At 35.9% G+C, this 20,728-nt stretch overlaps 2 protein-coding genes and 1 long non-coding RNA gene across 15 annotated transcripts; 1 reads left to right on the top strand and 2 right to left on the bottom strand.

Annotated features, from left to right (window-relative positions):
- Positions 1-63: 63 nt before the first annotated feature.
- Positions 64-7,006, bottom strand: LOC121234080 (protein SPA1-RELATED 3-like). Of its 11 annotated transcripts, none has more exons than XM_041129890.1 (9): positions 6,748-7,000; positions 6,358-6,408; positions 5,342-5,702; positions 5,013-5,170; positions 3,185-4,157; positions 2,961-3,107; positions 2,519-2,830; positions 1,532-1,591; positions 64-598 (listed from the first exon to the last, which is right to left on the bottom strand). In XM_041129890.1, the coding sequence occupies exons 3-9, from the start codon at positions 5,606-5,608 to the stop codon at positions 410-412; spliced, it is 2,106 nt and encodes a 701-aa protein (XP_040985824.1). In that variant the 5' UTR covers positions 5,609-5,702; positions 6,358-6,408; positions 6,748-7,000; the 3' UTR covers positions 64-409. The 11 variants fall into 11 exon arrangements, 10 of the variants coding, with proteins under 10 accessions (XP_040985824.1, XP_040985823.1, XP_040985821.1 ...); XM_041129889.1 differs by having other exon boundaries at positions 6,358-6,405; XM_041129887.1 differs by having other exon boundaries at positions 2,663-2,830; positions 5,342-6,405; positions 6,748-7,005.
- Positions 6,697-10,296, top strand: LOC121234089. The gene is made up of 2 exons (XR_005934299.1): positions 6,697-6,737; positions 10,211-10,296. It is a non-coding gene; the product is annotated as an uncharacterized LOC121234089 (long non-coding RNA).
- On the bottom strand, positions 10,053-19,151 carry LOC121234082 (probable serine/threonine-protein kinase At1g54610). Of its 3 annotated transcripts, XM_041129896.1 has the most exons (9): positions 18,826-19,151; positions 17,920-18,442; positions 15,922-16,206; positions 15,340-15,657; positions 14,320-14,547; positions 13,981-14,081; positions 12,512-12,626; positions 10,984-11,454; positions 10,053-10,636 (listed from the first exon to the last, which is right to left on the bottom strand). In XM_041129896.1, exons 2-9 carry the CDS (start codon positions 18,322-18,324, stop codon positions 10,430-10,432), a joined length of 2,130 nt encoding a protein of 709 aa, XP_040985830.1. In that variant the 5' UTR covers positions 18,325-18,442; positions 18,826-19,151; the 3' UTR covers positions 10,053-10,429. The 3 variants fall into 3 exon arrangements, with proteins under 3 accessions (XP_040985830.1, XP_040985829.1, XP_040985831.1); XM_041129895.1 differs by having other exon boundaries at positions 17,920-19,151; XM_041129897.1 differs by lacking the exon at positions 17,920-18,442 and having other exon boundaries at positions 18,826-19,150.
- Positions 19,152-20,728: the final 1,577 nt, after the last annotated feature.

The raw sequence follows: 20,728 nt of genomic DNA, 5'->3' as shown, positions 1-20,728 counted from the left end.
GTCAATATACCCCTCCAAATCGGAACAATTGTAGTAGTAGTGCTTTCCTCGGAAGAACTATGATGAATTTGAAGATCTGTTGTAAATTCATATCATATCTTTATGAACTGTAGGAATTACAGAATATACAAAGGATTATGATTATTTACCCCTTTTTTCTTTTCTTTGAATAGTTATCTGCATTAAATTTGAACAAGATCATCCTCACTCTTCAGGAAAACCACATCCGCTATGAACTAATGCCAAAATTTTCCTGAGTTGCTCAGAATCATCGAGCTCCTAGAACATTTAAAATTATGTCTTCACTACACGTCTCCGGCATAAGATTCCTTTCACCTCGTGTCTCTACCCCCATAAATCTATTCCATTCCTTTTCCCTAGAATCATGGATGATTGGAGAGTAGCCACATTAAACCATCTCCAAAATTTTTATATTTCCTGCAGAATTTGCAGCAACTAGAGTTGATGACTGGCTGCGCCAACAAACAGAAGAGATGAACTGTGCAGCGTCACCCATTTCCTCGCCAGACAATGGGTCTGTGTTGTCAAACTTGAATGACAATGCAGGCATGGGGAAAGCTTTGTGGTAGATGAACACCTGAGCCACAACAAATATGAATATAACTAACCGTTAACTAGCAAAGAGCAAATGCATGGCGGAAATAAACACTGCATTCACTTTTATCTGCCTCACCTTACAGACCTCTGATGAGTCTGATGCAAATTCTATCAGAACTAAAAATTTAACTGGGAGAATACTTTCCACAGATGGGTATGTACTATTCTAGATTATAGTGGCTAAAGCAACCTGATATTTCAGTATGTAAGAAAAAAACATTGTTGATGACTCAGAAAATTTCGCTCCTCATACTGAATGCAGAGAGAAAGTAGATACCATTAAGTACTGCAACTATTAAACTTAATTTCACCCCAATTGGGTATGATCATTGTATAAGCTTCAGAGAGAAACTCCACCAAAACAATATCTGATGACCATTGTTGTGATTACTAGTTTACAGAATGAGTTTCTAACTTGGATTCTTGACTTTTTTCCATGAAAATACAAGCAGCAAATGTGGACAAGAGAATTTTAATTTATAATTCCAATAATTGCAGAACAAGTGAACTGTCAGGAGCATGGTGCCTCTTTTCTCGGGGACCATCATTGTAAGGTACATAAGAACATAGGAATTGTTCTTTAAAAACAATGCTGGGCATGTAAGTTTAACTTTTGCATTATGCTTCCGACATCGGACCCTTCTGATATCATTCAGCAAGCACGTGATAACTAATTTTTCAAGAAATCAATGCAGCAATGATGCCCAATACTTAAACCTAATGTGATTTCGTTCAATAATAAACCTAATGTGATTTCATTCAATAATACAAAGCGAACAAAAACAACAGTCTTCGGTTTCCCAGATCAATAAGAGAAGGGGATGGCCATCCCTCAACAGTAATGTGAATAACCTAACAAGTGCATGAAAATTGAGAAATGTCTAATTAATAACCAGCATGATACATTAGGTACCTCATTTGTTTCTGAACCAGTAGCAATGTAACCATCAGAAACTGACAAACCAACAAAGTTCTGCAAAAAGGAATCAAGTTGCAGGTAATCATCAGCAATAAACTTATATAACCGTAAGCATATTTCTCCACACAATATATATGAAGACAAAACCAGAATGTCACAAAAACCAATAACTATTTGTACATGGTGAGAGATGCCAGTCACTGGAACGGCCAAGGTACCTAGCCTAAGGTCACATCAATTGGAGCCAAGACGCCATATATGAGGATGACACCAGTTTGTCTATATGGCTGAGGACAGAGGTCCTTCAAACATGATCATGTCCTTCTCTAAGAGAATATGCAACCGACAAATACCTACCAATAATGGCTTGCAAAATTAGCAATAGTCGGCAGGTCCATATTGCACTGCATGATCAGTTCTGAATCCCTTCTAGAGCCAAGATTGACACCTTGACGCATGCCAGAGATGGCTGGCATTCTCAAGAAGGAAGTACGAATATGACAACGGAGATGGGATATAAGGACTAAAGCAAACCACTTCACAGTTAGTGTCTATACTCCAAAAGGATTGGCCAAGGTTACAATTTAAGTCTCTTAGAATTACTATAAAGACCAAGAGCTTCTATCTCCCAAGTGATGTAGGTTCCCGTTCACCACCCTCATAAATCTGGGGTTTTGCATGGGACTTGTTCCAGATTCCTCCTACTCGTTTCTTTTTTTCTTCGTTTGATTGTTTTACGACTTGCTTGCCCTACCTAATAATTTAATAATGACAAGAACAGGATAATTGAATATCTAACGGGGTATTAGAAACAGAACTGGCCTTGATGGAATAGTTTTTTTTTTGGGTAAAAAAAATTTATTGATCAAAAGAGTAGGCAATAGCCCAAGTATATGGGACCTTGATGGAATAGTAAAAGAGGACAATATTTCATCGTCTATTGAAGTTGATTGTCTAAAATAGTATGACAATTGAATGTACCTTTACATTCATGTGTCCTGTGTATGATTGAAGTGGAGCGTCAATAACCCGAGATGCGCACATTGACAAGTCCCAGAGCTTAAGAGTATTATCCGTGGATGCAGAAACAATATTCATTGTATCTACAAATTTGACATAACTCACAGTTTTATTGTGTCCAATTAATGTGCACAAAGGAGTTTTCAAGTTGCGGAGATCGTAGTAATAAATTCTATGATCTGCTGAACCAAATGCAAGGGAACGACCAGAATCCAAAGGAAACTGAACACAGCAGACATTCGCCTTTGCTTTGATGGTACCAATACTGTCTCCCTGCAGTAGCAACCCATGTAAGAGAAAAATTATCACACATCAAGCGGTAAAATTACACACCATGCAATGATATGACTGCAGTACGTTTAGTTTCAAAGCTGACATCCACGAAGTGCAAAAATAGAATTGCCTGATTGATACTCCAAAGCTTAACAGAACCATCGTCGCTCCCACTGGCCAACAATGTTGGATCTGCTGATGAGAAGTCTATGGACCATACACGCCTCTCATGCTCTCTCATTTCCATCACTGCTTGACTTCTTGCAGCATCCCATACCTGAACATGACAATCAACTGACTTATACAAAGAAATAGAAAGCTGAATAATGGAATGGAATGCAAGGCTTTAACTACCTGTACAACACCTTCAAAGTTACTTGAAGCAATCTGGCTTTTGATATAACTGTTCCAACATATACTGCTTAGCTTTGACCTACTAGCCATTTCAACTACAGGATAGTGAATATCACGATCTTCATTTATGACTGTGTCGCATTCAAAAACTTTAATTTTCTTATTTACACCAGCTGTGGCAAAAAACTCTCCATCACGATCGAAGCTAAGAGAGCATACTAGATTGGAAGAGTTTAGCAGATCCCCTTGCTTCAAGTCTGCCTTAACTTTTAACTTACTGAAAGATAGATACTTGCACAACCCTTCGAGGAATGGATTTATCCAACCACTTTGTCTACCCTCGCTATACAGCTCTTTCGATGCCAAATTATTAACAGAACTTCTCTCAGTCAGAACAATAGACCCCTTGCCATCACTACTTATCGGTGAATGTCTACTCGCTGGTTTCCCTGAGGGCTTGATTGGCCTGCATCTTGTCAAAAAGTAGGCAGACTCCAGTTTCTTAAAGTTCTTCATTAACCGAGAACATTTTGAAAGAAGGCTTTCATTCTTTTCATTGGGTGTATCTAACTCCTGAGCATCACCGAGATTATCATCGCATTCTTCCATGTTCTGAATCTTCAGCCCTGGTCTAAATCGTTTTCTAGACCCCAAGCCGATAGAATCACCACTATCAACAATATTCATTGATGGAAGACTTGAAATTAAATAATCATCCTTCCCCAGTTCTGGGCAAGACCCACTTTTTTTCTTAAGGATTGTTTTGTGCTTCATTACTTCTTCCATATCAGTACACAAAAAGGAAATGGTGTCTTGCAACTTATCAACTGCTTCCTGTTTTCTTTGTTGAACAAGCAAAAGGAATTCCAGCAACAAATCCTGCTCCTCTATTCTTTCTCTAAGTTCAATTACTGCTTCGCGTTCTTCCAAATGATGTCTTGGTTCATTCAGGAACTCACTCTGTAACAACTCACTGTTACACATGGCATAAAAAGTAAGGCTATGTACATTTTTATCTCAGAAAATTTCAGTTACATATAAAATAAAATGTCTTAAGGATCAGCATCATCTTCTTAACTATCAATGATTCAAGTGCAATGAGTCAATGGGAGCAATTCAAATGAAGAACGCTAGCGAAAGAAATCTTATTCCTCTCATTGATTATTATCCAAGGAAAGAAACAATAAAGACTTTCTAATAAACCACTGAAATTGCATGTGGAAACCATTTACTGATTTTCCCTTCTATTGCAAGGTAGCATACTTGATATTCAATAGAAATGGATAATTATTTTATCTAAAACCAATCAAGCTATGCTCAAAATGCTGAATGATTCCCCCATAAGCAATTAAACAGTGACCATCTCAACAAATTTACAAGCCAATATCGTATAACTTCTAGTGATGTTTATTCTGGGATTATCTTCCCCAATCTATCACCTATTCTCCCATCATCAAAAGCATCGACTGATTTTTACTGTTATATATATCCTAAAAATTGACTTAGTTCAAAATTAAAAAATCCAACTCCAGCCACATTTCTTTGTACATTAATAGATCAGATATTTCGTTCCTTTTGTTATATAATTATATATCATCGAAAATAAAAAACTGACTGTGTATCTACATATGGATAATGCAATTTCCAGTTGACCGCGAGCCTAATTCTAATTGTTTTGTTCTGAAGCAAAGATATCCATGGGGAAGTTTGTCGTATTCAGATATTTTTTAAATTCATCTTGTAGCAACTTTCCAGTACGTCAAGGCATCAGATATCAAAAGAATAAAAGGCATGGATGAATAAAAGGCATTTTGTAAGAGTACATTACCCCATTTTTGGTCGAGTACTTGGCTCAGGGTGCAGAAGCCATAAGCAAAATGAAGCTTCTTTTGGCCATTTCAGCAACAGTTGAGGAGGAAGAACTCGATGCCTCACACTAGACATAGTACTGCTTTTTTCTTCTCTCGAGCTAAATGGACAGAATAACTGGTCACAAGTAGAACTGCAGATCAGGGTACATAAGAAAAAGAAACATAAAATAACAACATACTTTCAATTAAACTCTTGGTTTTAATGACAAGATCGAAACAGAAATGGAAAATTCTACATCAATTTAAATATTTAATAGGAAGTTTGAGAATGATTTTTCTTATGAACCTCAAAGAGAAGAATCCCCAACTGATAAACATCCGAAGCATAGGAACTTGGAGAACCCTCAATCTCCTCGGGGCTTGTGTACCAATTGGCCTCCATAAGCAGTATCTGTTTCATTGGAAATGGTTGCTTCTTTTCTTCTGCTTCTTCAACTCTCCCCCTATCTTTGTCTCTATTTTCTTCAGTCTCTTCTATTAATTCCACACGTGCTGCATATGCTGAACTTGACTGCATGCAAGTGGTGTCTGATAGAGCATTAGTAGGTGTCATCACTGATAGAAAATCTTCACTTCCTGGGTTGCTTCTTTGTTGATGCGTATCATGGGGCAAGGAAAATGATGAGTTCTTAGCCTCCACATTTCGGCTGTTGGACCCATCCTCCAAGGAATCAGAACCAGAATCCGAACAAGATGCAGACTCAATGAAGGAGACATGATTGAAAGAAGACATCACAAAGCAGGAAGGCCGCACATTATGAACAACAATTCCTTGGGAATGTGCTACGTTAACAATCTCTACTATTTGCCTAAATATGTGCAAGCACTCAAAGACATCAACAGTGCGTTCTGGTTTGTCCAACCACTCCCTCAAACTAACATCACCCCATTCTATGGCATGGACGAAATGGCCAACTGCAACCTCGTCCTCACAAACTCCAGACGAACCACCCTGGTTTTTGAGATGATCCGTGTGAGCCAACACAACCCTACCTCTCTCCTTTCCAAACACAGAATCATGCAATGCATTACCTGACAAGCCAATTCTGTTGGCAGGAAGAAGACTCAGATTCCTGTCTGAGACTCCAGAACTATTCAATGCCCTAGAACTATCAGACTTCTGCCAAGCAGACTCGGATGAACCCTCCATTACTATCCACCTAGAGCTGCATGAAGACCAGAACAAACACATCCAAGAAACGGAGGTATTCTCCGACTTCTATTACACTCTCTCACTTCCACCATTACCATTTTGAATCAAAAACTCATTTTAGTGGTCCAAGTATATAAGAAAAACCTAACCTTTAATCAAGATCAACACCTCGGCTTGACAAACATAACGACAATATCCTGCTGGGCACAAAAGTAACGTAAATCAGTATACAAATCTCAGCACGGCCAACAACACATGCATCATCGCCACCAACACAATCGATCAACAATATTCAATAAATTTTGAAGAGGTAACAACACTATACAATACCCATTATTTGATTATATTCACATCCGCGTATATTCAACTTTTAAGCGGAAAAAAAAAATGAACAAAAAAAAAAAAAAAAGAACAACACTATCATCATATACCCCATCAAAGAAATAAAGAAATCTGAATAAAATAGAGAAAACCCAACAGACCATTAATAAATATGCAGCGAGAGAGAGAGAGTGAGAGAGAGAGAGAGGTGCCAGTACCACCATGGGAGGGTCTTCAGTTCATGCTAGGCCACCTGACAAACAGAACCACACATCAAAAACTTAGTTGCAGTACTTACACACCACACAAATGCTCTACAGCCTCTCAAAAATTCCCAACATCTCTCTTCACAAAAATACAAAACAAAATCTCCCCACAAAAAACACAGATAGGAAAAAAAAAAAAAAAAAAACAATTTCCCAATAACTTCAAGGCCCTATTATTTGTAGAGATCCTTATTGGGTCTATCAAATATTTTTACTTTATTGCTTTTTTTGAAGCTTGTGAGGCCAGTCTTCTCTTCTCATTATCTTCCCGCTTTATTCCAAACCCCCTACGTGGCGCAACCATGGCCTGAACCAGACCTGTGGGACATAAGATGAAACTTTTGAAATATAATCTAAAAAATTACATGTAAAAAAAAAGGAAATTTTTTTATATCAGTTTACAGCCGCATTGAATTAAAAAAAATATACGAGATGTGCGGAAAGTGCGACTGATATATACTGTATATAACCGCACTCAAAAAATATGTTACCATCTTCTGAAAAAGAAGTTGCTTTTCCAACGTGAATAATATCTGATTAACTCAGAAACCCTAATTATCACAGTAAACGTACAACATGTTTAAGTTAATAAAAAGAAGGAAAAGCGTTAATATAGTCCAATCGATCCATATGTGGGACGAACATTAAAGCCAAGGTCTTATAATTTAATAATATTCAGAAATTCAATGGATGGAGATGTGTCAATAATAACTACTTCATAAAAAATCTCCTTAATGTCTATTACTATCCTAAAAAATGTATGATGAATTATATTATTATATTAGTAAAAGATTCTCAACTGTCCACCGGCGATTACTTTTTGAGAAAACTCATATTCAAATAAACCTGCCTTTTACTGCAATGTTTAGAAACATACATCTCTTTCCAAATGCAGCTCGAATCTTTCTTGGATCCAGCCTAAACCCTAAAGTTGCATTATCCGAAGAAAACGAAAGGTTAGAGCTTAATTCCTTTTACGGGAAAAAGTAAAACACAAAAATAAAATAAGAAATGCTTTAAAGTTCGGTTTGAATACTGTGATGAAATAAAATAAGTTAAAATGAAGTTAAAAGTTGAAAGTTTAATAAAATATTAGTTTTTAATATTATTATTATTTAAAAATTTTAAAAAATTAAATTATTTTATGTATTTTATGTGAAAATTTATGAAAATAATAATGATGAGATGAGTTTTATCCCTCTCAATCCATACCAAGCTTTATTCATAGAGTAATTTTATAAAAATAAATTCATAAACTAACGTATATTTATGGAATATATCATATTGTAAAGTTATTTTATTGTATATGCACCAATTAAGTTCATACACATTAATTTAGCTAGATGAAAAGTCATTTCAACAGGCAGTAGGGTTTTGTAAAGATTAATGCAATAAGCTTGATTATACAAGTTTGTTCAACTGCACTCAACATACTTGATTAATTTATCTTAATAGTGATCCTAATCACTCGTAAACAAATGTGCTGAAATCACAGAATACTTCCTTTGCTCTCACACGCAAAAATACTTTATTTATTTAGATTTATTTTTCAACACCAAAATAATATATATAAAACAATTAATAATGTTAAGGCATTGGAGCTGCCACGCTTTTCTTCAATGGCTTGGTGTTTGGTCATTTTAAAAGTGGTAGTGATTGGATTACTACTATTTTGCTATCCATTTATTATTTATAGTGTATTTATTTTTTTAACATTTTCTTTTAAGTATTTTTTTAACATCCTTAAATATTAAGAAAAAAATTAAAAAAATATATAATTTTATTAATAGTTACTTCCTTAACCATTAAGTAAGATAAAAAATTAAAAAAAAAATAGTAAATAAATAATAAAAGAGGAATAACCCTCCTATTTTCCTTTAATAATGCCACTGCATTTGGTGTTCAAGATAAATTAAGAAAACAAAAGTGAAAAGGCTGTCAAAAAGCTCACTTCCTATGAAAATAGAATTCGTCATACTGGAAGACACGTCGCCCGGCACATTTCAAACATACATAATTTATTTATTTATATTCTAATAAATACTTATGTACGACAAGCACGTAGATTCACATGCAACTCCATGATTTAAAAAGTACATATATTGACTATGAAGCGGGTACACATGATTTGAGTTGAGCCTTCGTCATTCCATCCCCTTCTCCAAATACTTTGCCTAATTTTCATGTTGATCATGATGCGGAAACCTTAACCTCTGATTTTTTGTTTTTTTTATAACTTCTAACTGATTTACATATTTTTGTTACACCTTAATATATAGCTTTTTACATTCATGCATGCTATCATGGAGTTTGGACAAGGAGGGCAAATGTCTCTCATACCGAAAGCAAGGCATTCATTCCCATTCTTGGATCGGTAACGAGTTGGGTATATTGGACGAGAAACAAAGGATGGCCGGTTTGTTGGTAATTGGTTTGCTTGATTTTTATTATTTTTTTCGAACACGTCAGTTAAAGAAATGGGCTAAATTGATGCACTCAATCTTCAAAGTATGTGTTATAGAGATCTACCAAGGGAAAAGGTATGTGTTCGTAGTCAGGGAAAGGAGTGTTGCAGTGCCATAGAGTTAAGAGGTCTGAGCCATCGAGGAGGAGGCCATTGAATGCAGACTGGAGGAGAAAGAGCTTCCTGGCTAAATACGGCAGCAGAAGAGGGAGAAAGTGCATTGACAACTTCACTTGAAATAGCTTCTCAGGGTCAAGAATATAATAATGCTCAGTACAGTGTCTCGATCCATCCAGAGCCGTCATGTTGGAATTTTCAATTGGCTGCAAGTTTGACTTTTATATGCCCTCTGTCGGCAATTAGAGTCAACACTTACCCAACTCTGATTATTCAAGACATTTCCACGATGCATGATGGATAGAAGAAAAACGTGTGGCAGTGAAATTGAGAATTACACCCCAAAAAAAAAAAAAAAGCACCTAAGCAATTAAAAAATGTCAGATTGAGAAACGACGGCATGACAGGGTTAGTTGGGGGGGCATGGGTGCGTGTTGAGAGGTGACGCGATGCCAAAAAATAATAAAAGCAGCCGTCATGTTAACTACTGCAAGCAAGCAGGACCCGGGTCCAGCGCTAGGACACCCGGAGGGAAGGGTGTCAGCCTTTAAAATTTCATTTAATAAAAATAAATCAAAAATACACAGCCACCCGCAACAATTGTATCAGGGAAAGCGTTTGGGCGCCGCCCTACATAGGATGGCATTCATCACCTTCGTGATTTCAGCGCGGAGGATGCAATAGCTTACTCTTTTCATCACAAAAGCAAATGACATGTTATCCACATTCTCTACAGCTTATAATGACAAATTAGATCAACAAGAATCGCCCATACTTCTAGCAATTTCAGCTGCATAGTGGAAAGAAAATACATGGGATAATTGCAAAGTGGAGAGACAGAGAGAGAGAGAGACTTATCGATGAGCTATAAGCTATAAGCTTAGCTAAAAATGGCCACTAGCCATCCTTCTAGGACCTATACAAAAAGAAAATCAGAGAAGGAAAAAACCCACCAAATGAGTAACTGATCTTGCCCCAGAAATCACCAGCTAAACTGCGTGCAGTGATCTTGCTGATGATGGTCAGCTTCATTTGGGGTTTACATCAACCAGTTTAACGACCAGAAACAAAAAATGAATTGGTTGAAATTTGATTCCCCTCAACCTGAACTTTTCTGACCTTTGCCTTCTCGAGGCGTGCTCGCCTAACAGCTTCCTGGATCTGCCGATCATGGTCCTTCAGCACCTGATCCATGTTGCCTGATGGAACTAGCAATGGACCAGAGTAGTGCATTTTGTGACCTTTTGACCCATAACCAAGCTGAACCAAATGAAGGCAAGAATCATGTATTAGGCTCTGAGAAAACAAAAACAAGAGACCATACTACTACTACTACTACTACTACTACTCAAATGTTAGTCTTTTTAAACAGCTTAAAAAGCAAAATCCGCTCTTTAAGGAAGTTAACTATTGCAAATCATTGGGCTGAAACGTTCTTAGCAGTGGACAATCTCACTAGATAAAAAAAGTAATATGGTTCAATAAAAAAATAATAGAACGAAAATAATACGGGCAAAATTTGAAGAAAAAAATTTATTACAACCTACAAAACTTTAAAAAGAAAATGAAATATGTTGTTTATTTACGAGAAAATTCAAACTACTTACAAGAATTGGATCTTTGTTACTGATTTTTGCATCTTCCTTTCTATGAGAACCTGCAATTCCCTGCGTGTGATGCTTTTGATCTTGTTGCATCACAAATTCCGAGCCCTCCTTGAAGGATCCCGGAAACCTGCCCATAAATTTCGCAACTTCTGGCTGTGAAGAACTAGACCTTTGTCTGCGATCTTCAGATATCCTCCTTGCTTCCACTAAACCTGATATTGTTGACAAATTGACACCAGTCGATATCTTTGCAGCATCTTCCAAGTTCTTGCCAGCCTTTGCCCAGGCAGCCCGGTGAGCCAGTGGCCCTGAATGGGAGGCTCTCTTGTGATGATGCTCCTGGGGCTCTATGCTTCCTTCGACAGCTTGTGATGGTCTAGGTGGATCAATTGGAAAGCCAGAAGCAACTTCTTCCGGATGGGGGTTAAACTTTTCACTCCGGCTCTTAGAGTTTGATTGACCTTGTCGTTTCTGTAACAAGAAATTATTAATCATGCAATTTTAATGATATAGAAGCAAGATGAAAAAAAAAGAAAAGGACAAAACAATGAATAAAAAAAATATTGAATAGTTTACATAGAAAGTTAAATACATGGCTTAGATAACTCAAAGAAGGTACTTGAAAGAGATTGTGATGGTCTAACGTTTTGAAAAGGATACATATTTCCAAAAGTTGAAATTGGTACGCTCAGACTACTATCATGGTGTTCATGTTGCGTATCCCCATGCACAAAGCACGAAGCTGAGAATGGACCAATCTAGAATCATAAGATGTAATCCATCCAAGGAATCATTGAAATTGGTAAACTTAGTGAACAGAGAAAGAAATAAAGTTATGATTGACTAATTAATATTTGACTTTCTCTTAAGGAATTTATATTGGAATCTGCACGTGTAACATAAGTACCATCCAAGGACATCGACTCTTTTGATCCAGTAAGTTCCTTTATATTGTGTTGACTTCGAAGAAAAACCATATATATAATATATTAAAGTGCTCACATGCTTAATATATCTAGGGAAGCTTGTTATCTAATGTGTAAAACACAAAGCCCTTTGGAAAATAATAATTAAAAAAAAAAAAACCAAAAACCAAAAACAAAAGAGTCTGAAACAGGAGGATTATTATATTGGTTCCACAAAGAAATGGACAAACAAATAGCCATTTTGCAACTTGAATTTTATGTTCTTAAAGAACGCTTTCGTACAATCTGCGTTGCCAATAGAGGGAAAGAAAAAAGAACAGCCAGAAAACAAATTCGAAAACCTTATTAAATATTATATTCCTAAAACTTTCTTCCTCTAAATTTACATCTAGAAGACTAGAATGCTATTTATTTATAAGTAGAGGTATCTTCTCCGCTAATATTCTTATACCCTTAAAAGTTTGAAATTAAGCATGTCATCGATTGAACCTCAAGGACCAACTGATAATGGCAAATAAACTAAAATCATCACACAAATTACATACCACAATCCCCAATAAAAAATAGAGGAACTAAGAAAAAGTGAAATAAACATGAGTTACCTGCATCGACAAGACTAATTCAGCATTTGCATCAGGCGCTGGAATGGCTCGAGATTCCCTTGTTCCTCTCCTTTCAAGGTCAAGTCTCTGGCCTCTGCTTCCTGGTACTCCTTGTCTATCCATGTTAAACAAAAATAGGATTATTAGTGCATAAAACACCTAAGCTATCTATTCCTTTGGCAGGAATGACGATATCTATTAGAATTTGCATCAACATTACTTTCACAATAATCCACCACAAACTCAAGCCTAAAAAGCCAAAATAAGTCAGAAATGGGACCAATGCAGTTCTCCACAGTCAAAAGCCAACAAGTAACATTTTCCTTCATACAATTAGTGATTTTAAATTACTGGATATTTGTGTCGACAAAGTTAACAAGAGAAAACCATCGCAATATGTATCTTGAAACTGCCAAAATACTGTTGTCAACTCAGTCACCGAAACCTGATTCAGTTAACATTTGATGAATCAGCTCACAAATTTTAAATTTACCACATGATGTGCAAGCACTGACAACCCAAGTTTTAAGACCACCCTAGGAAGCACCTGTATGGATAGAGGATGTCGAATACGGTACAGATATGGATTAAAATATTAATTAAAGACTACAATTTTTTTTTTCTATTTCTACTCTTTTTGAGCATTACCTAGATCTCCCTCCCAAACAAAAAAACTCTCAACTCTCAAATGAACAAGAACCAAGAAAATGAATAATTGCCTGCCATCATGGATGAATACAAGCTTAGGCTATCCTGATTGTTCTGAAGGAGGTCAACGCCACAATCAGGAAGATGAACCTCTCTCTCTCTCTCTCTCTCTCTCTCTCATTTCATTTATAAACAAAAATCTACAACAAGATATCCTACTGCAGACATATATCAAATACATATCATGGGCAAAAAGGATGGGGAATCTGTTAATCATCTCTTTCTTCATTGTGAAGTGGCCAGGTTCTTGTAGAATGAGGTTTTGAATCGGATTGGTCTACTTTGGGTGATGCCCAAGGAAGTGGTGGAATTATTGGTAGGGTGGAAGGGATTGAAGGGTAGCAAGAATGCTGTTCATATTTGGAAGATGATTCCTTTGTGTCTCATGTAGTGTATATGGCTTGAAAGAGGAATGGGAGATGCATCGAAGACAAAGAACGTTCATTGGGAGACCTTAGGGATTTTTTCTTTAGTACTTTGAGTTTGTGGGCTAAACTTTTGTAATGGATGATAATTTCCAGAATTTGTTTTAGATTTCCTTTTGTTTTTAGAAAGTAGTAGGTATCTCCTTTGTATAAATCCTGTGTACTAAAGCTTATGCTTATTCTTGGGAATAAAATCTCTTATTCTTATCATGTTCAGACAACCATGCTTCATAAATAACACCATAAACATCGAAAGGCATGCTTCTGTTTGAAGCTAGATAATAGCATAGCACAAAGTGAGGCACTCTGAAAAAAAATTGAAAAAAAAATGTTTACCTTCTGGCTTCCTCATCCCGTACTTTTGCATCAAACTCTTTGCTCGGAGGATACTTCGGCAGGCTGGCAGGATCACAAGGAATTGGTTTTGTGGTAAAGAACTGGAAAGCATAAAATAATAAGAAAAATAAAAGTAACCAGCAACACAAGAAAATAGCAAAACAAATAAGATTAAAACTCCCAAAATATAGTACTTATGAAGGTGACATGATTACCACCTTTGGCCATGAAGAATTGATGCTTTTCTATGTTTCATTACCTTAAAAAATATCAAGATAATCCACACCCAACAGTAAAACAACAATAAGGAAAATTTACAGGATTTCAAAAACAGCTTACCTCACTTGTGAGAGCAGAAGCTGCAGATCCACGATCAGCAGGATCTATGGAAAGTAAAGTCTCCATCAATGCTAATGCAGGTGCAGGGAAATCCTTATATGTTTCTGCAACACAGCGTCTATAAGGTTGCTGGGGCTTAAATATCGTTGCATGAGGCAACTTCGATTTTCTCCAATAATCCTCGGAGGGTGAACCACAAAGCTTGAAAATTTTATGTAATTGCTCCACCTACAACACAAAAGGTTACAGAGTTTAAGAATAAATTCAAAGAACTAGGCTACTTCTCAGTAAGACAAGCAAAACGACATACTGAAAGTGAAGTAAAATGTAAAAATATTTTAGTTACGCAGTTGGTAATAGGATATCATATTAATAAAGGCATTACTGGGACATCTATTTTATGTAAACTCTAATTTGCATATATAATTTTTTCCTATAAAAAAAAATGTAAACTCTAATTTGCTCAAATTCAGTACGATGACCAGGAAATTTTGGGAAATTCAGAAAACCCTTAACACCACAAAATTACCAGATACCTACTATAACCAGTGACAATCAAAAACATTATATGAATATCCAAAATCTCTAGAGGAACCATCTCTTTCCATTCATATTTTCATATCACACTTTTTATAAAAAGAAGTATATTCTTCCATACTGCAATCAAAATCCCATTCCCTACTGCTGTATGCAAATACTCAAGTCTGCGCATCTCTTCATTAAGAAAAAATGACTGCATATCCGTATAGTTTTATAAAGCTTCAAAAAAGCAGTCTAAATCATTAAATCTTCTTTAAATACTTGAACACCAATAAGTAGCGCCCATAAACTGCATCCTGAGCAATAGTGAGAAATCACTGCTTGTAAGGAAAATTCCAAGACAGGTCCTTAACCAATAAGATGATCGATCCGATGAATTGTTTGGAACTCAAATAATGGACATATATAGATTGTCATCAACACTATAATAAGTAGATAATGTGCATATGTCCAATGATATAGAAGAGAAAGAACAAATACCTCGGTTCTTCCTGGCATAATAGGCTTGCCAGCATATAATTCAGCAAGTATACAACCAGAACTCCATAAATCCACAGCCGTTCCGTAGTAAGTAGCTCCAAGTAAAAGCTCTGGTGGCCGGTACCAAAGAGTTACAACACGACTTGTAAGTGGCTGAGTTTGATGGGGATTGAAAAAACTTGCCAAACCAAAGTCTGCAATCTTCAAGATGCCATTGTTGTCAATTAGAAGGTTGGAACCCTTTATGTCACGATGTAGAACGCCATGGCTGTGGCAATGATCAAGTCCCCGTAAAAGTTGCTGCATGTAACATTTAACCTGCAAATAGATGAATTAAATAAAGGAACTCAAACACCAAACTAAAACAGGCACAAAAAAATAAAACATCTCAAGATTTCTGGATACTAGAAGATAGATTGTCATTCGTTGCTGTTGTGAAAGATATAACCAAGTAGCATTATCTGGCTCTAATGTCTGGGAAACCTATTTAATGATTAAATCATAGCAGGCTGAGTTTACACGGAACAAGGCTTAAAGCATTGAATCAAACAGAAAATTGCAATTTAGGGCTGGGTATAATACCTGTGCTTCTGTAAATTTCAGACCAGGGTGTGAAGCAAGCCCTGCCAAATCATGCTCCATGTACTCAAAAACAAGGTATAAGCTACAAGACATCCTTGATGTAACTAGACCTTCCAATTTTATTACATTTGGATGATCAAGCCTTCGCAAAATGTGAATTTCCCTAGCCATAAAGCGGACACTCTCGGGCTCCAGGTTATCGAACCTTACTTTCTTTAAAGCAACAGTTTTATTATGTTCAAGGTCCCGAGCCATATAAACATTACTGTAAGTTCCCTGGCCAATCTGCAAAAAAAATGGATATCATCAAAAGACAAGCCAAAACCAGCAAACAGGTAATAAAACTTAACGTGGACAGCAGTATGTAATTGAACAAGAGAAGCAAAGAACCGCCTGTAAGAGCTAAATATAATAATCTTCTGTTTATTGAACTTTATTAAGATACCTCTCCTCAACCCCCCTCCCCCCTCAATCAAGACATTAGACAGCTGTACATCATATCACCCAAACAAGAATGAAAAATGGAACAGAAAAAATCATATCCGGCTCAACAAACAAGTGTGCATTGCATCAAGCGCTCATAGTGAGAAGTCTCAACCAAACAAGTATGTGAGTGATTCTTATGTCAAGACCTCGTATGGTAAAGATACATACAACAATGACCCAATCCCCCCACCCCAAGCGGGGTAAAAAAAGAAGTGGGGGCTGTCTAAAAAAACTGTAGCCAGCTTCAAAGACAATGTATAATAATTTTCCTCACTTGGACCTGTTATTGATTCCATTTTTCTGTTCAAAACAATACGAAAATTGCATTTGCCATCAATCATCATTTCATTATGGATTCCAGTGCCTAATTAGACCTGCACCCTAGACCCTAACGTACCTTAGGTCAAATCCCAACTCGGTGCTTCATCACTAATCTGACCTTTTGCTAGTATAGAAGGGTGTGTATAGCACCCTTCCAAGTGCTTACAAGATTGATAAAATCCAAGAAACCATCACAAATTACACTGCCAAAAACAGATAGCCAGCCAAATAGAGATGTCAAAAGATGGATCTGGTAGAGTTTTGATTCAGCTCTAGATCATTGGTTATTTCTTTCCCACCACACTTCCACATAAAAAAGGGGAGCTGCCTCCCACATCACACCATTCTCATACCTACCAAATCTCCCTCTCCAATCTCCAGTTTCCGTTAACTTACAGTTCGGGGCATCACCCAATGTACCCCAAATAGAGATAAGGATAATGAGGAACACTTCCAATGCCACTACACAATGTGGGAGGATATGGTCCACAAATTTAACTAATGACCAATCTTATTTTTATTGGTAAGTTATACCTGTACCCCACAGGGACTTGATCCATAACTCACCCTCCATCCTATGACCAATGTTTATGGGGATAGGAAGTTCTATTAGGGCTGTTGGTCGTTGTCTTAACCCATGTGCATTTTAATGTTTATGAAGATAGAAAGTTCCATTAGAGCTAAAGCTCTGTCTTAACCCATTGCCAGCTGTACGCGTACTTTGGAACAGAGTTATTAGTACAGGTAAGTCTTGATGGCAGTAACTCACTTGCTTCCTATTGCAACAATTCCAGCTGAGTAATCATAATATTAGTTCCCTTGGCCCTAAATAAAATTGGTTATAGGTAAAAAAAAATATTTTAGATAATTTTGTTCAGAAAGAATATATGAACAAGAAGGAAATGGGTTTACTCTAGGTAGAAGATTTTGCCCAGATGCAATTTTAAAAATAGAATCAACAGAAAGTCTCCAGATTGAGTTAACAGACTGATAAACAAAGCAAGCTACTATCTTAAAAGAAGAAAAAAATGATAATCTGCATTGAACCATAAGCATTTCCATGATGCACAAAATAAAGTAACTTCAGACAAATAATTAAAGGAGCATACTTCTTCTTTTTTTTTTATAAGTAAACGATTGTATTAATGATGATAGGCATAGCCCAAGTACACAAGAACTAAAGGAGCATACTTTATCGAGCTTTTGAAAAGAATCAGCACGCCGTGGAGTCCATCCTCTAATAGCCTCTCCAGCCACTGCTGCCAACCATGATGGCCACCCTGCTGCAACCTGCTCCCCTTCTGTAGCTTTCGGAACACTACCCATTCCCGGATGTTGAGCAACGATATACTCCATCTTCTCCCTCTTGCTCTCCAAATGCCCGCTGTGTAACCGAACCAAACCATTTGATTGCTTATCGATCAACATTGTCCTCCCATCATTGTTATCATACCGATCCTTGGCTCGATGCACTTCCTCCCTTCTGGATGAGGTCACTCTCGATGCCTGCCAGTCTGATGATGCTTTCGAGAACCGCTCTCTAGGGCTCTCCTTGCTATCCTCGATAGCGGAGGGCTTGCAATTGATGCAACCCATAATGCACCAAAACCACCCCCAACAACAAAACCCTCCTTCTGAATCAATATTCACCTCCCAAATTTCCCATTTATGCAATACTTTCCTCGACTTCAATGTCCATACTTGACGTACTTAACTTTAAAAAAAAAAATATCCCTAAAGTATTATCTTAAAGAAGCATGGATTTCAAACTAAAACCCAATACTACCATCGAATCGACCAATGCACAACTCAGAACGTTACAGTTCTGGAAGAAGCAGAAACCCTAGAATCTAGAAAGCTTTTAAAGAACTGAGTGAAAATCAATCCACAATGCCTTGGAAAATACAGTTCTTATGCACCGGAATTTCACTCCTCTACAAACCCCACTACTTCACAGGCTAGAAATGGAAATATATATATATATATATATATATATATATAATAAACGAAACCCAATCCCTCAAATCACAAAAATAAATAAATAAATATAGAAAAAAGAACGCAAAACACTGCGAATCTTCAATTTACTTCCAGTACCTTGGAAAAAATTACTCCCGTGCAGTAGAGACGCAGTTGCAAGAACATATTTCACAGAGAGGGGGATTGAAACCCTAGATAGAGGGATCTATGATACGAACAGGGAAGCCATGGATCTAAGGCACGGAGATGTGAGAAGAAAACACACGTGGATTGAGTTCCAACTGAAAAAATAAAAATTGAAATGAAAATTAAAATAAATAGATAAAAACTGGGTGTATTTTAAGACGGGGTAATTAAATAATAGTCGCGGCGCGCGTTTTTTCAGTTGCGAAGCGTGGAGTGTGTCCCGGCTGTTCTTTTGAGCGTGCGAGAGACAATGTCAGTGAAGGCGAAGCACCCTGTAATAAACCATACTTCTTGTGTCCTTCAGTCACGCGCTCCTGCTGCTGTTATTTCCAAAAATAAGTTTTTTTTTTTTTACAAGAGTTATATCATTCATATCAATAAATTATTTTTTATTTTTAAAAATAAAGAAAATATAAAGTGAAGAACATTCCATATTGAAGTGGTATAAAATTCCAATAATTAACGAGGACATAACATTGATCGTCCAATCAAAATGTGCATGAAAATTGGCATATCATAATCAGAAGCACCACTTAAGATTTTTTTACCGCCAATCGATTGATTTTCTATTGATTTTGGCCCCTTTTAGATTCCAACGATAGATTCATATCCGTATTATTTGTTTTCTCTTATTTATTGTCATTTTTCTCCTAAATAATTAATTTAATCATTAAAACTTTATTAATTGGAACATCTCGACCTGGTGTTATGTTCTTGTATCAGCACCTACCTCGAACAAAGATGTTCTTGTAACATTCTTTTCATTATCATTCTTCATGTGACATGATATTATTAGAAAGTTATTTGTCGTTTTTTAAGTATTTTCCAATCACTTAATATTACGTGAGGGATTATGATTTAAATAAAATGTTTTTCATTGAATAATATTCATCACGTGTATATATATTAATATAAAAAATGTTATTCTCAAATCAATGTGTAAAATACACATAATAAAATATTTATATTATATAAATTAATTTAAAAGATAAATTTTAAAATTAAAATAAATTTAAATTTAAATTTAAATGATATAAATAATATTCTCTATCCACGGACATGAAAATATAAGAACTCCATTAATATATAGGTGCACGATATCCACTTGCATGCCATTTAGGTAATAAACATAAAGCATAATTATCATTTGAGTAAAACTGCAGCGAGTCCAATGCACGTATTTAGAGAGAGCGTATATCTGTTACATTCATTTAAGTTTCTCAATTAAAAAATTTCTAAAAAAAATAAAAAAGTATGCATATTCAATAATTATAATACCGAATATAAGTGGCATCACGTGGTCGTTGCATTTGCTTCACAAATAGTGTTTTAGGTGAGAGATTTTACCATCCAAGCACTCGCACGGTAAGGATGGTACTCCACAATGCGGGTCCCACCAGCAATAATTTAATTTCAATGATTGGTCCAAAGTTTAAAATGTTTAAACACTTTCATCCCATTTCATTTTATCTCATCATTACGGTTTTATCAAATTTTTATATAAAATATAATAAATAATTTAATTTTTTAAATTTTAAAATAATAATAATAATATTAAAAAATAATACCTAACATATGATATTAACTCACATTAATTTTTATATTTATTTTTATATAATTTATTTCTTAGCTAAAACACCCTAACCTTCAGTTTTTTGAAAAATAATTTAAAGTTTTTGAGCTTTGAAGTTTAAAAAAGTGGAACACATTTAGAATTCATGGGAAGAAATCTACCTTTTTTTTAGTCACAGTTTTTATTTTTTAAAAGGATTGTGAAGATTTTCATAATCTAAAAATATATTTAATCATATATATATAATTTTAAATAAAAAAA

This window comes from Juglans microcarpa x Juglans regia, chromosome 6D (genome assembly GCF_004785595.1).
Source record: "Juglans microcarpa x Juglans regia isolate MS1-56 chromosome 6D, Jm3101_v1.0, whole genome shotgun sequence".
Taxonomy (NCBI): Eukaryota; Viridiplantae; Streptophyta; class Magnoliopsida; order Fagales; family Juglandaceae; genus Juglans; species Juglans microcarpa x Juglans regia.
The sequence above is the reverse complement of the archived record's forward strand: the minus strand, read 5'-3'. Positions and strand labels throughout refer to the sequence as shown.